Raw genomic sequence first — 13,030 nt, 5'->3', positions numbered from 1 at the left:
ACATTGGCTTCACAGATCAGCAACCCATAAAGGAGGAAAACACACCCAAAGTCAGATTTTTTCTTTCTTTCCTACCAGCTGTCTTACAAACTTTGGCTTACTAGATCCTAACAGGATCCTGTGGAGTAGAAAAAAGAATCCTGAAATCTCCATTGTCTGTGAAGTTTGGTACTAGTCAAAGAACTTGTACAATTGAGTGCATGCAGTATGTGATGCATCTTTTTGAGAGAAAATAAACACGGCCATGTTTGCAGCATATGTACCAAATGACCAATACTGATGATAAAGTAATGGGCAGGCATGAATGTATGTGGTAACACATCATGAAACCCACCAACTTAAAAGCAAGCAAAATTGCCACGCACACACTGCCAGGGTTGGACTTCTTTTTTGTGTGTCTGTGTATGTTTATTGCTCTAGTGTTAACTAGGCAGATACAAAGCAATGAAACCTATAATATAAGTATATCAATGTGGCACCCACTCAGTTCAAATCATATCATTCTTTTGCTGTTATCATCAGATGCCACTTCTCCAAATAACTTAGCGGTACATATAGACAACAAAACTCCTTTTAGAAAAATAGTCTGACGCATAAATAATACTTAAGTAGCGCAATCTAGGGTTCCCTTACTTCCTGCGGCCTCTCTCTCTCTCTCTCTCTCTCTCTCTCTCTCTCTCTCTCTCATGCTAGATCCATTTCTTACTCTTGCTATGAGACTCTTTTTGTTTTCTTCGCTAATGATTTAGTATACCTCAATCCGAGCTATATATAGATATATGGAGACATGAGAACAACCCATGCAAATCAAACCAAACTCCAAAGTTTTCTCCGCATCTGTACCTCTTCTCCATCTCCTCCTCCTCCTCCTCATAGTTGATGTTGATGCTGATCCTGCTTCTGCTTCCCTAAAACCCCACATAAAGTCTCTCTCTCTCTCTCTCTCGGGTGTACATCTGTTTTACAGGCTGAGGACGAGAGAGTAAGATGTCAGAGATCGGATACTGCCCGTCTAAAAACAGCAGCAGCCCCAGGCTGAAGCTGTTTGGGTTCAACGTGTCCGAGGGAGAGGAAACCGGGGTGGGCTCCGATTCATTTTCCCCCACAACCACCACCGCTTCCGGTAGCGGACGCGGAAGTGGTGGAGGAGGAGAGGAGAGGAAATACGAGTGTCAGTACTGCTGCCGAGAGTTTGCCAACTCGCAGGCGCTGGGTGGCCACCAGAACGCGCATAAGAAGGAGCGGCAGCAGCTGAAGCGAGTGCAGCAGCAGCAGCTGCATCACAGCGGCGTCGGCTTCGGCGGTCTCCTTTACCCTCGGAATCCGATTGTCTCGGCTTTTACTCCGCCGCCTCACCTCCTCTCTGCTGGTCCGCCCTCTCCTGGGCCCGGCCATGCCGACTGGGTCTACCAGCCGTCGCCCTTCCACGTTTCGCATGGGTGTGCCTTCCCCTCCTCATCCGCGCCCGGGGTTACACCAGGACCTGCCGTCTTCTCCTGCACCACGGCCGGCTACGGCCGCGCTCATGTCTACGACGTGGCTCAGGTGACTACCGCACCAAGCTCCTACTCCAAGTTCTCCATCAACAAGGTCCCGACCTCCACGGCCGTGGACTCGGCCGTCCGTGATGACTCGTCCGGGCTGGACCTCAAGCTCAGCCTGGCCACCACCGGGTTATGACTCGGTTAATTCCCTGCGTCATGACAGATCTGGAGATCAATGAACGTTGTAATTCCTTTTTGATTTCATCTAATTTCGTAAGGTTGAATGGGATTCCAAGTAAATATTGCTTTCATTTCCTCTCAATCCAACATAAAAGACACGCTAAAGGACGCATGCTTTATGTGATCCAACACCAAATCTTAGCGAGTCGCGTGGTTTCTGACTCAGTCAGCGTGTCTCACGCCGGGGAGCGGCTCGCGCTGCTACGTGTCGTCCTGCGATTGATGGATGAGCAATGTGATGCCAATAGATGACATGGTCAACATGTGCATGGTGACAGGATAGATCATCCTAAGATTCGTATCCCTTAAACTAATGCACCGCTGCTAATGCCCACCAATCCTTTGGAATGTGTTCAATTAATTAGCACTTGACAAGATGTTAGACATGTCATTTGGCCTAACATTGTATTATTATACGTATATATAATGCGTTTGTGTCGATAGAATATCCCAAGACCACCAAGTTGGATCATTAGGCTATATTAATGTCCTGCATTATACTTAGAGTGGATGTTATTAGTCATTGTAAGACGAGTGACTAAAGTAGAAATGATGTGAGAAGCGCACCTGCCTATGGCTTCGTGTCTTAATTCGCCGATGACGATCCAATTCATATCCGACTTGTAGTGTGGTGATTTGAGAGTAGATACATGTTCATTTGAAGAGTTGTAAACATGTCAAACGAAATAGCAATGGGTCAACTCCAAATTAGGAACTTAGAGTGGCAAAAGTTAGATTCAGGGATGCAATTAGGTTATGTTTTCGACGATCAGGATAAATATTAATCAGATACCAAGTTATAAAATAAGCCACAAGGACTCAACATGTTAGTAGAAATTATAATAAAAATATTCTCTAAATCATTCTTGACTCAAAGAAAATTCCTTTGATAGTTTGTTGTAGTACATTCAAGAGATTTTGGAAGTACCAAATAAATTTTTTTTATCTTTGTGAAAACTTTTTCTAACCATTCTAATTTTTTATAACCTCTGATTATTAATTTCAGGATGGAGAGACTTGGCAAATTATACTCAGTACAAGTTTTCTAGAAAACACTGTGTACCCATTCTATTTTCATCTAAGTTGGAAAAACATAATAAGTAATCATATTCAAACAATTCTATTTGGGATTCTCCAACTAGAGCTCATATCAAAATCCTACTTAAGTATTTGACTAATGACTTTAGATTTTGAAAGCAATATAAAAAAATAATCAAATCGAATCAATCTTCACACATCATATTCATGATCAAATTTGACACTATCACAAATATATATATATATATATATATATATATATATATATATATATATATATATATATATATATATATATATATATATATATATATATATACATATATATATAGTGAAAAAGTAAATGATATATGATGATTAATTACTCTTAAGATGCTGCCACTAGTAGGATCATTTACCATCTAAACAATTAAAAATTCTTTTTGATAATGAAAATTAACAACTTAATGTACAATACCCTCTTCCCTCTCTCTCTCTCTCTCTCTCTCTCTCTCTCTAAGAAACCAAGTATGACACGCTTCATATGAGGTTAACTTCTTTTTTTTTATGACTACATACTTTCCATGTTGTTAAAGAGAATTAAACGTGCAGTGCAAAGGAATCATGTGGGTCGCTATCCGCAATATACACGATAAAGAATAAATCCCAAATAGAAAGATATGCCGACGTTAAGTTATGATTCACACACACAACAAAAAGGTCTCTTCCTTCCCAACCATATGGCTATTGGACGCATGGCGATTAATTAGGATACTCCAATCCCTCTTACACGTATGTATGGCATTTACTACACGTGTAAGCCTTTCTTTAGGCATTGTTGAAGGCTTTCAGATGGATCCAAAGGCCAAACGAGGTGACACCCAATGGGATAAAAAAAAAAAAAACTGAAAGGCGATGAAATTATAGGTAGAGGATTAAGATGAAACTTATGCTTCTTTAGGCACCAAAGAAAGAAAGATTAACCTATTCAGCACAAAGTGTGGCAAAGGTTAGTGATGAGGTCGATTGTCAATCTGGATTAGGGAGATAACCTGACGTATGTGATTTGTCTTCTAAATTTTTTTATCTTTCAAAATCAAATTAATTACATGAATCATAAAAAGATAGTACCAACAAAGAAGAATCTTCGGAAAAAGAAAAAGAAACTTAATGTCTTTCCTATAAAAAGAGATCAGCATCGGGGTCATATCTAACTAGATAGATCTCTCCGATATTAGAGGTAAAATATAACGGGTGTAAGAGAAAAGAAATATTGAATAGACCTAAAATCCTTAACAATTTCATATTAGATTAGTATTATTGAAAAATATTTTATGTTTTATTATTTTATGATATTGGTAGATTGACTTCCACGTGTCAAATCTTGATTATGTGTAAAATATTATCTCTAACAGTCAAAAATCAATATTTTTTTTATTATATATGATTGATTTAATTTAGAAGGAGAGGTTCCCACTACCACTGTAAAGTTGAAAGGACTTGCACTATCATCACAGTTCTAATGAATTGATTGCACAAATGGTCAATGCACACATTGAAATCATTTCAATTGACACTTGGCATCAAACACGCAAATTAGTGGGGGTTAAAAGCCCAACCACCTCCTAGCTATCAAGTAAAGCCGAAGGGACAAAGAAATAAAACACTTAATTGTTGATTATTGTAAGATCTATTAAGAATTTTAAATCAAATCATGATGTCCGGTTAAACTAGTTAAGATCAACATACATCAAATTTGACATCTACTTATTATATATCAAATCCAATATAAATCATCTACTTTTTCAAACCTTATGGTACCATCCTTTTGTCATCTTACGATCTTCACTTCCGACATTGAAAGGGAGAGAAATGGATTGCTACTACTATAGATGAAAGGATCAGTGATGGAGGAGCCCACGGACCTGTTTGGGCTCCATGACGGGCTGTGTTGTACTATGCTGATCGAAGTGTTGGACGAGCAAAGGACTTCATTTAAATGACGGCCACAATCTTCGAGTTTTACTTCTACCTCTTTTCTTCCTCTTGATGTGTTTTGCTTTTCATTCATTTATGTTTCATCTTCTGAGGTTTGCATGGATTGATTTCTTTCCTTGTTTGCTTCCAACTGATTTAAATCTTTTTTATTTTTTTCTTTGATGATTTTTCTTATTTTTCTTCTTCTCCTCCCTCTTTAGAGTCTTTTTCTTTTTTTTATTTTCTTTCTTCTCCTACTCCTTCCTCTCCTTTAATTTCTTTTTCTGATCGCAGTGTTATTGTTGGTCTATGTTTGGAGTGTAGCTCACGCTTACTTATCATATTGGGGTTGATAGATATTTTTGGATTTTGAGAATCAGTATTCTTGGAAAATAAGATATCTTATTATGGAAAGACTATTTTTTCAAGTAAAGATTTGATAACTTTTAAATATATTCGATAAGTGGGAGAATTATATGACAAAATACCCTTAGATTTCTCTTTAATAGATTTAGAGAGGATAAGTGAAAGATTATCAAACTATATAAAACTTATAAATTGTAAGAAATTCTTTTATGCCTAAGTTGTGGTTAAGAAAACTTATAATTTGGTTTCACATAATAAATTTTTAATATTTGCCTATATATATATATATACATATATAGGTAAAGATTATCAAACTATATAATCTTACACTGATTTTATAAGTTTTTTTAATATTTTATGGGTGAACTTTTGAAAAAAATCTTTTTTTTGGATTTTTTTTCAAGAGGTGTTCCTTTTTCAAATTTTGTAATGGGTATCATTATTTCTCATAATTATAGGAATATACCTTAATAATAATTAGAGCAGTATTTTGGTACCCCTTAGGGAGTGCTTCATAGGATAGGATGAACCAATCCAATCCCCTATATATAAGATTTACATTGTCAGTTATAATGTCTTCAAATGGGTTTATAATTTTTTTAGTATCTCTACCAAAGTACCATAATTAAGATAAATAAAATAAAATTTTAATAAAAATTAATTTATTTAAAAGAGGATTTCAAATATGTATAAGAATAACAAAATAAGAGAACTTATATATCAATTATAGAATTTTCACTAAAACATTATAAGTCTATTTATAAATAATATAACTGGGAAATTAAATTGATTCACCTTATAGATTGATTCATAAGATATAACTAGAAGATACTATTCTAGTTGTTTATCAAAATAGTATTTCAAGAATTCTTTGGTAATAATAAAAAAATATCTTCGAAAAATTAAGAATTTTTTAAAAATTTTATTTATATTTTAATGTTAATCTCTTAATTTATTATCTTGCTATCTTGTTACTAATAGGAATACTACTCTACACTAGCTTAGAAGCACCAACTCCACTTAGAAATGAAATTGTCATTGACTTACTATTTCTCTTCTATATCCGAGGAACTTAACAAGTTAATACATCTTATCTACTTTACACCTCATCAAAGCCATAAATATTATAAGCTTCTCCGGGAGAGAACCCTTTGACATAAAATAAAAAAAATAAAAAGAACAAAATAGAACCCAAAGCCAAATATCTCACTGTGCACTAAAGCTATTTCAAATGATTTAATTGATTGGTCTAAATCATATCAAATGATTTTGGATAAGTGTAATTACAAATTTCGATGTAGTCTTTTCCAACATAAGTGATATTTGATGCTTGTCTCTTGTATCTCTGATAATATAAATATAATTTTAATATAATACCACATTGGAATGGGTGGCCACTAAAAATAATAGATGGTGTAATAATAACAAGCGAAGAAAATTGAGACAATGAGCTCCCCTCTATTCCCCCACCCTCCCATCCCCCCTCCTTTGTTGATCCCTCCATAGAATGAAGGTGGATACAACCCCCCTGATCCTACCACAATCATTCTTAGGAAAAGATAGAGTTGAATTTGACAATCCCAGAACCATACCATTATGATATTAGAGCTCCACAACTAACTTCTTGGGCTAGTCTTTTTTGATGAGCCCATGGTGTGAACTCTTGAAAGTTTTTAATAGCATTAGAGAGAAAACTAAATCACATTCAATTTTTCTCTAATCTAGAGCTAATGCTAAAAAGAAAAAAAGTGGAGGATACTTATAAGGCCTAGTCTTTGAGCCTATATAATAAATTCTTTAATAGACCTCCTTTGTTCGATTTATTGAAGGCTAAGTTATCCAAAAAAATAAAGTATTTTCTCAGCATGTCATGTTATAGATTTAGCTTTTAAGTTTTTCTATTTGTATTTCATGAATGGAAAAGACTTAACTAAGATTCTTCTAGGATGACCCTAGTTCCTTAGGGGCCAAGCCTTTTTTTTCTGTTTTAATAGAGATAAAACTTCTAACTGATATATGAGAAGCAAGTCTATGCCTTTATTTAGGTTCAGTTTCCTAGTTTACTAATCAAATTAATCACTACAAATATTCTCCTACAAGTTGCTTCAATGATAAGAAGTAAATCAAAATTGGTGTTAGTTGTTAAGGAAAAATTTATGAGAGTATGCATTATTATAGATTTCTCAAAACTTTTGCCCCAAGGCTTTTGGATTAGATTTGATTCAAAAAAGAATTTCAAATTGTGACTTATGAGAATATATCAATTCTATGCTTTAACTACAAAATGATGAGATATCGACTTAATCAATACATTAGTCAAAAACCTACTACCCACCGAATCATCACTGTAGGTGAGGAAGTTAGGGTTTCTATGCTAATGTTGGAAGAAGATGACTTCTTATATAAGCCCTGGATTAAAATCCAAAAACCCAATTGGGCCTTACCTAATGGTCAACTAAACTCTAGAAGTTGTAGACCAAGATGCAACCCTAAGAGAGATGATACTTAGGAACTCTACCTTCTCTATGGAGGAAGAGAGTCTGAAACCTCCATGGCTATCAACTCCAGTTGAGAATTTCAGATTCCAAACACAATCGACTAATGATTCTTTAATGATGGATGCCTCCTCGTCTTCTTAAGAATCTTTTAGATTGATGTTGGACGTTATACTAGCAAGAGGTAATAGATTCCTACTTGATGAAGAGGATGTAGAAAACTTGATGAGGAGGATGTAGAATGGGTAAGGGAGGCAAAGAGAGAGCTCGAAAGCCAGTCAATGTAGTGCATAAGGAAGTCCTGACCGTCTCTTTTTAGCACTTAAACAAAAAAAAAAAAAAAAAAAAAGGAAGAAGAGAGTTTCAATAGCCTCTTCTTTAAATGAATTAATAGACGCTGTTCCAAACACATCATCTGTACTTCTCTCGAAATAATATTTTTAATATTATTCTTGTCTTGAAATTATAGAGGCATACAAAAAGAAAGCGAAAAATCATCGGCATGTCCTAATTAAAAGCCATGGTCTCTATCTTATTGTGCTTTTGGAGACCCATCTTAACAAGGATCAGAGTCACAACTTTATCAAATACCTTAGCAACCTTTGGGATGGAGCTTTCAACCCAGCAATCAAACAATCTAGAGGCATTCTAACTATCTGATGTGGACTATAGAGGTCAGCAAGAACTATCGAGCACTCGGCTTGGTTGTGGAGTATGATAGAGTGCCTTGATTTATTATTGTTATTTATGCTAGTACCAATTTTTATATTCATAGACCTCTTTCGAAGTGATTATTTAGTATTAATTTGGCCTCGGTACCTTAGGTAGTATGTGGGGATTTGAATTTGATTACCTTTTCGGATGAGAAACTTAATGGTAGATCCTTTCAATTAAATCAGCAAGATTTCTGAGATTTTCTGTTTAATACTAGTTTGATTGATATGGATTTTTATGGTAACTATTTTATTTGTACAAATAAAAAATTTGTTGCTTCTCATATTTCTGCTCGATTTGATCATGTTTTAGTGAATGATTATAGGCGTGGAAGATTTCATAATATTTTCATTCAGCATTTGCCTAAGGTAACCTCGGATCATGCCCCTCTTCTTGTCAACATGGGTTCCTCCTTAAGAAGCCCTCATAGATCCTCTTTATTTTGATATAAAGCATTCTGGTTGGATTATGATAGTGTCTCTATCATCGTAAAAAATATCACTAGAGCTTTTCTTTTTTGCTCTAATCCTATGAACAACATGCATCTAATCCTCTCTAGTATTGATAACCAACTGATTTCCTAGTGTAAGAACAACCATGAATCTATTGAAGTTAGTATCAAGAAAACTTTAAAAGACATCATATCATTGGAAAACAAAGAAAACCATAATCATTTATCGGACATCCCTTCTTTCCTTTAATAATAGGTTTATTACTCTTCAAAGGCAACTCTATTTTAAGTGGTGGACTAGGACTAAAACTCTATGGATCAATGTAAATGATAAAAACACTAAACATTTGCACAATTAGTCAGCTTAGGAGGAAAAGAAATTTCATCCATGTCATTCATAATGATTTCCAGGACTAAATTACTAATATGAATGGTAGCACTAATAAATTTGTTAGCTGGTATCACGTGGAATGACCCTCTTGACACCTCTATAAATGATTAGATTCTAGTCACACTTATCTTCCTAACAACACCCATTCTAACTTGATTAAAAATTTCAGTTTTTAAGAAATCAAATGTGCCGTCTCTTATGAGTCAAGGACTATGACAACTTTATCATGAAATTCTGTCAAAAGTTTTAAGAAGATATCAACAAATATATTTTGTTAGTGCTAGTCATAGGTGTCATACAATCTAGTGATGATAACTTGATACATATTTTTTTTACTTATTATTATTATTTGATATTTTATCATTTTATCTTGTCTATTGGATGAATATATTATGATGTCCATGGATCTATGCAATGGGAATCGGATCGTGAAGAGATCACGATAATGAGATCGATTCGCCTTAAACACAGATCCTAAATAATCTCGGTTATATGTTACTTGAGAGAGACATCGAGATAGCTGGATAGATTGATGTCCTGTATACCAGTCCAAATAATGGATGCAACTGGTCTCATAGCTGCTCGTGTGGGGATATTAAGGATATAATGCAGGTGCTTATTGGAGAATGAGTTCACTGATGAATCCGCTCACGAAATGTTATATGGTTGATGATGTCTTATTGTCATACAGTGATTTTTTCATCCTAGTGGTGTATCTAGTTCTTAAACTTGAGACACCAAGGATGTCCTATATGAGTACTCCACTCTTTGATTTTAGACTTATAGGTTTGGAGGTTCTAGATCTAATAGGGATGGTCATCGGGAGTGGTAGCCAACGTTACGAGGGCTATTGGGTGTCGATAAAAGATCATCTACTCTCGGTGTCATAAGAGGAATATCCCATGTGTTCTTGCTTAGATAAATCCCTAGCCAGGGTCATTCGAATTGAAAGAGAAAGAGTTCTTCGGGAGAATCCGATTAGAGTGAGACTCGTATAGAAACTGTATGGGCCTAACAGCACCATGCATGGTATACGGTCTCTGGGATATTAGATGGACGAGGGACTATAAATATATAGTAACTAAGGATAGATATATCTAAGGATTGGATTCCCTTGTATCGTTTGGGGATTGATGCATAGTGGCCTAGTACTTCTGTAGTCGATGAGTCGAGTGAATTATTATGAAGATAATAATTCAATGAGCTAGAAGGAGTTCTGATTGTTAGGATCGGAGCAGCACTAAGAGGGAGGGGTGAATTAGTGCAGTGGATTAAAACTCGTAAGTTTAAAAACGATTTCGTAAATGCATAGAGATTTCGATTCGACAATGAATGACTTGGTGAAAGTAACTCAATAAAGTGAGAAGATAAAAATCAAAAGCTTGCTGCTATGTAAATAACAGTTTAAGAAAGATAAACACTCACACATTCAAGGAATACACCAATTTAAAGTGGTTCGGTCAAAATGACCTACATCCACTTGCGAAGCATTCTTCGATGAGGCTCCCAACTTCCACTAGCAAATCACTTTGAAGGGGAAGGACAAATACGCCTCTTACAATATTTTACAAGTGGTTCACACTCTTACAGATTTTCAAAGAGAAAGAGGGAGGTGAACACTTAAGCTATTAAAACCAAGACTTGCTAAAGACTTTGCTAAGGCTTTATCTCAATCTCTAACTTCTCAAAGGTTGTGTTCTCTGCTGAGAATTGAGGGATATTTATAGGCCCCAAGAGGATTAAAATTTAGGCTCCAAATTTAAATTACTTTTGGGTTTCTTGGTGCTGGTGGTGCCACCGCCTATCAGTGGTGGTGCCATCGCTTGTCAATGTCTGACACTGACAATGTACTGGCGGTGCCACTACCGGACCTCTTGGGTGCTGGGCGGTGCCACCACCCAGTCCGATAGTGCCACCGCCCGATCCTCGGGTTCTGGGCGGTGGCATCGCCCAGTCTAGCAGTTCCACCGCCCGGTCCTACGGGTCACTAGATAAGCTTCAAATCTGTCCCAAACTAGGTAATATCGGGCCTAGTTGGCCCCTAATTAGGATATAAGATTATCTCTTAATCCTAACCCTAATTACATGTAAATTACGTAATTGAAAACATAATCCTAAGCAAGTTTTCAACCAGCAAATGTTGAGTCTCCTTCCGACGATCTTTCGGTGAACTTCTAATACACCCTCGGATTTCTTCTGGCGGACTCCCATTAGGCTCCCGATCTTGTGGCGAGTTCAGCGAGTAGCCGAGCCTTCTCGGTGATCTCCGTGAACCTCCGATGATCTCTTCGTCGGACTTCCGAAAACTCCGACAAGTCCCCGATTTCTTCTCGGTTGGTTCCGGCAGCATCTCTGACGAATCTTCGGACTCTCGAACACCCATCGAACTTGACTCCGGTAGACTTGCTTTATGTCTTCAAGCTATCGTAGTTAATCCTGCACATGTAAAACAAAAGTTCGATCTAGACAATTACTCCTAAGCAATTAATCAAGTTGTCCGACATGTCATTGGTCCCTCGACACTTCATCCAATTCTTCGGTGCATCGTCCTCTTTTGTGACCTATTGCCCAATCGGCTAGTTGACTCCGCAACTCTGATATCCTTGGTGCAATACCCGCTCTTCTTGGCCATTTGCCCGAATCCATGGCTCAAAGCCTTCTGTCGATATGTCGACCGATCCACCAGCCTGACGTCTAATCTTCTGACATGTTCCTCTGACACAATATAATTTTCCTATTTTAATTGTCTCATCCTGATTGAAACATCCCGCGTCACTCAAAACGCAGATTAAATCATAAACACATATCAAGTGGTTTCATCATCAAAATACGAGATTCAACAATCCCCCTTTTTGATGATGACAACCACTTGATGACGGAGTTAACATTAACTCCCGGAGTTTAAATAAACTCCCCCTATCAATATGTCATATTGATAGAATCTTGAATTCAAGCCAAATTCAAGTCATTGCAAATATTCATCATGAATATTTACAACACGTCATCATGCATAACATGATCATACTTCTCCCCCTTTGTCATCAACAAAAAAGAAAGTTCCACTATCATGTATTTGGAAATACAAGTTCAACTCAATTGTATGAAAAATATAATATCCATTTTTATTATTATGCAAGTTTGCTATCATCATAGATATACATGGTAGTACAATAGCAAATTTACAATATACAAGCTAGCAAAAATTTTTCAACATTTTAAGACACGCAAGCTAGCAATTTTGAGATGTTCAAGAAAGCAACTCTTGCTTCTTGAAATATAAGTTTTGCTAGATGTGCAAGTTAACTTTTTGCTTCTTGAGATAGGCAAGATAGCACTTTTGCAATTTTTGTTTCTTAAGATAGGCATGCTTGTGATGTTCAAGATAGCAAGCTCTTTCTTCTCTTTTGAGAAGTGTCATTTTTGCTTCTTTAGCAAAATGTCAAACTAGCAAGAGACAATGTTTTACATGAGGCAAGCAAACAATTTGGCAAGTATTATATTTTTAAGTATTTATCACTTCATGATTGTTGGTACCAAATATTTATCATTTAAAGCATTCATAATACACATCATATGCAATGCATCACATACATCATCATAATAAAAAGCATATGCATCATTCCAAATCATAAATATTTCAAATCATCATGGTATTAATCTGTCAAATTGCATCCCGCCATGCATGATCATAACTTTTCTCATTTTATCATTGTAAACAAGAAAGAATAAGAGAAGAACAAAATAATACAAAATATTTTAATTATTTCAAGGCATATAAGCTATAAATCCAACGGCATCATATCATGAAAGATAAGACCTCTTGAATTACAAAAAACATGATTCATTTTATCAAATCTCTTCTTTTTATAAATAACAAAAATTATAGGTGTACAAA

General features: G+C 35.9%; 1 protein-coding gene across 1 annotated transcript; it reads left to right on the top strand.

Moving 5' to 3' along the window:
* Positions 1-676: 676 nt before the first annotated feature.
* On the top strand, positions 677-1,806 carry LOC135589081 (zinc finger protein GIS3-like). The gene has a single exon (XM_065081387.1). It carries the CDS (start codon positions 988-990, stop codon positions 1,678-1,680), a length of 693 nt encoding a protein of 230 aa, XP_064937459.1. The 5' UTR covers positions 677-987; the 3' UTR covers positions 1,681-1,806.
* Positions 1,807-13,030: the final 11,224 nt, after the last annotated feature.

The sequence above is a fragment of the Musa acuminata genome, chromosome BXJ1-8 (genome assembly GCF_036884655.1).
Source record: "Musa acuminata AAA Group cultivar baxijiao chromosome BXJ1-8, Cavendish_Baxijiao_AAA, whole genome shotgun sequence".
Taxonomy (NCBI): Eukaryota; Viridiplantae; Streptophyta; class Magnoliopsida; order Zingiberales; family Musaceae; genus Musa; species Musa acuminata.
This window is presented reverse-complemented; position numbering and strand designations above follow the sequence as displayed.

What these genes read in the sequence shown, in the direction of transcription:
- LOC135589081 (XM_065081387.1), top strand. Translation starts at nt 988, where the DNA reads ATGTCAGAGATCGGATACTGCCCGTCTAAAAACAGCAGCAGCCCCAGG.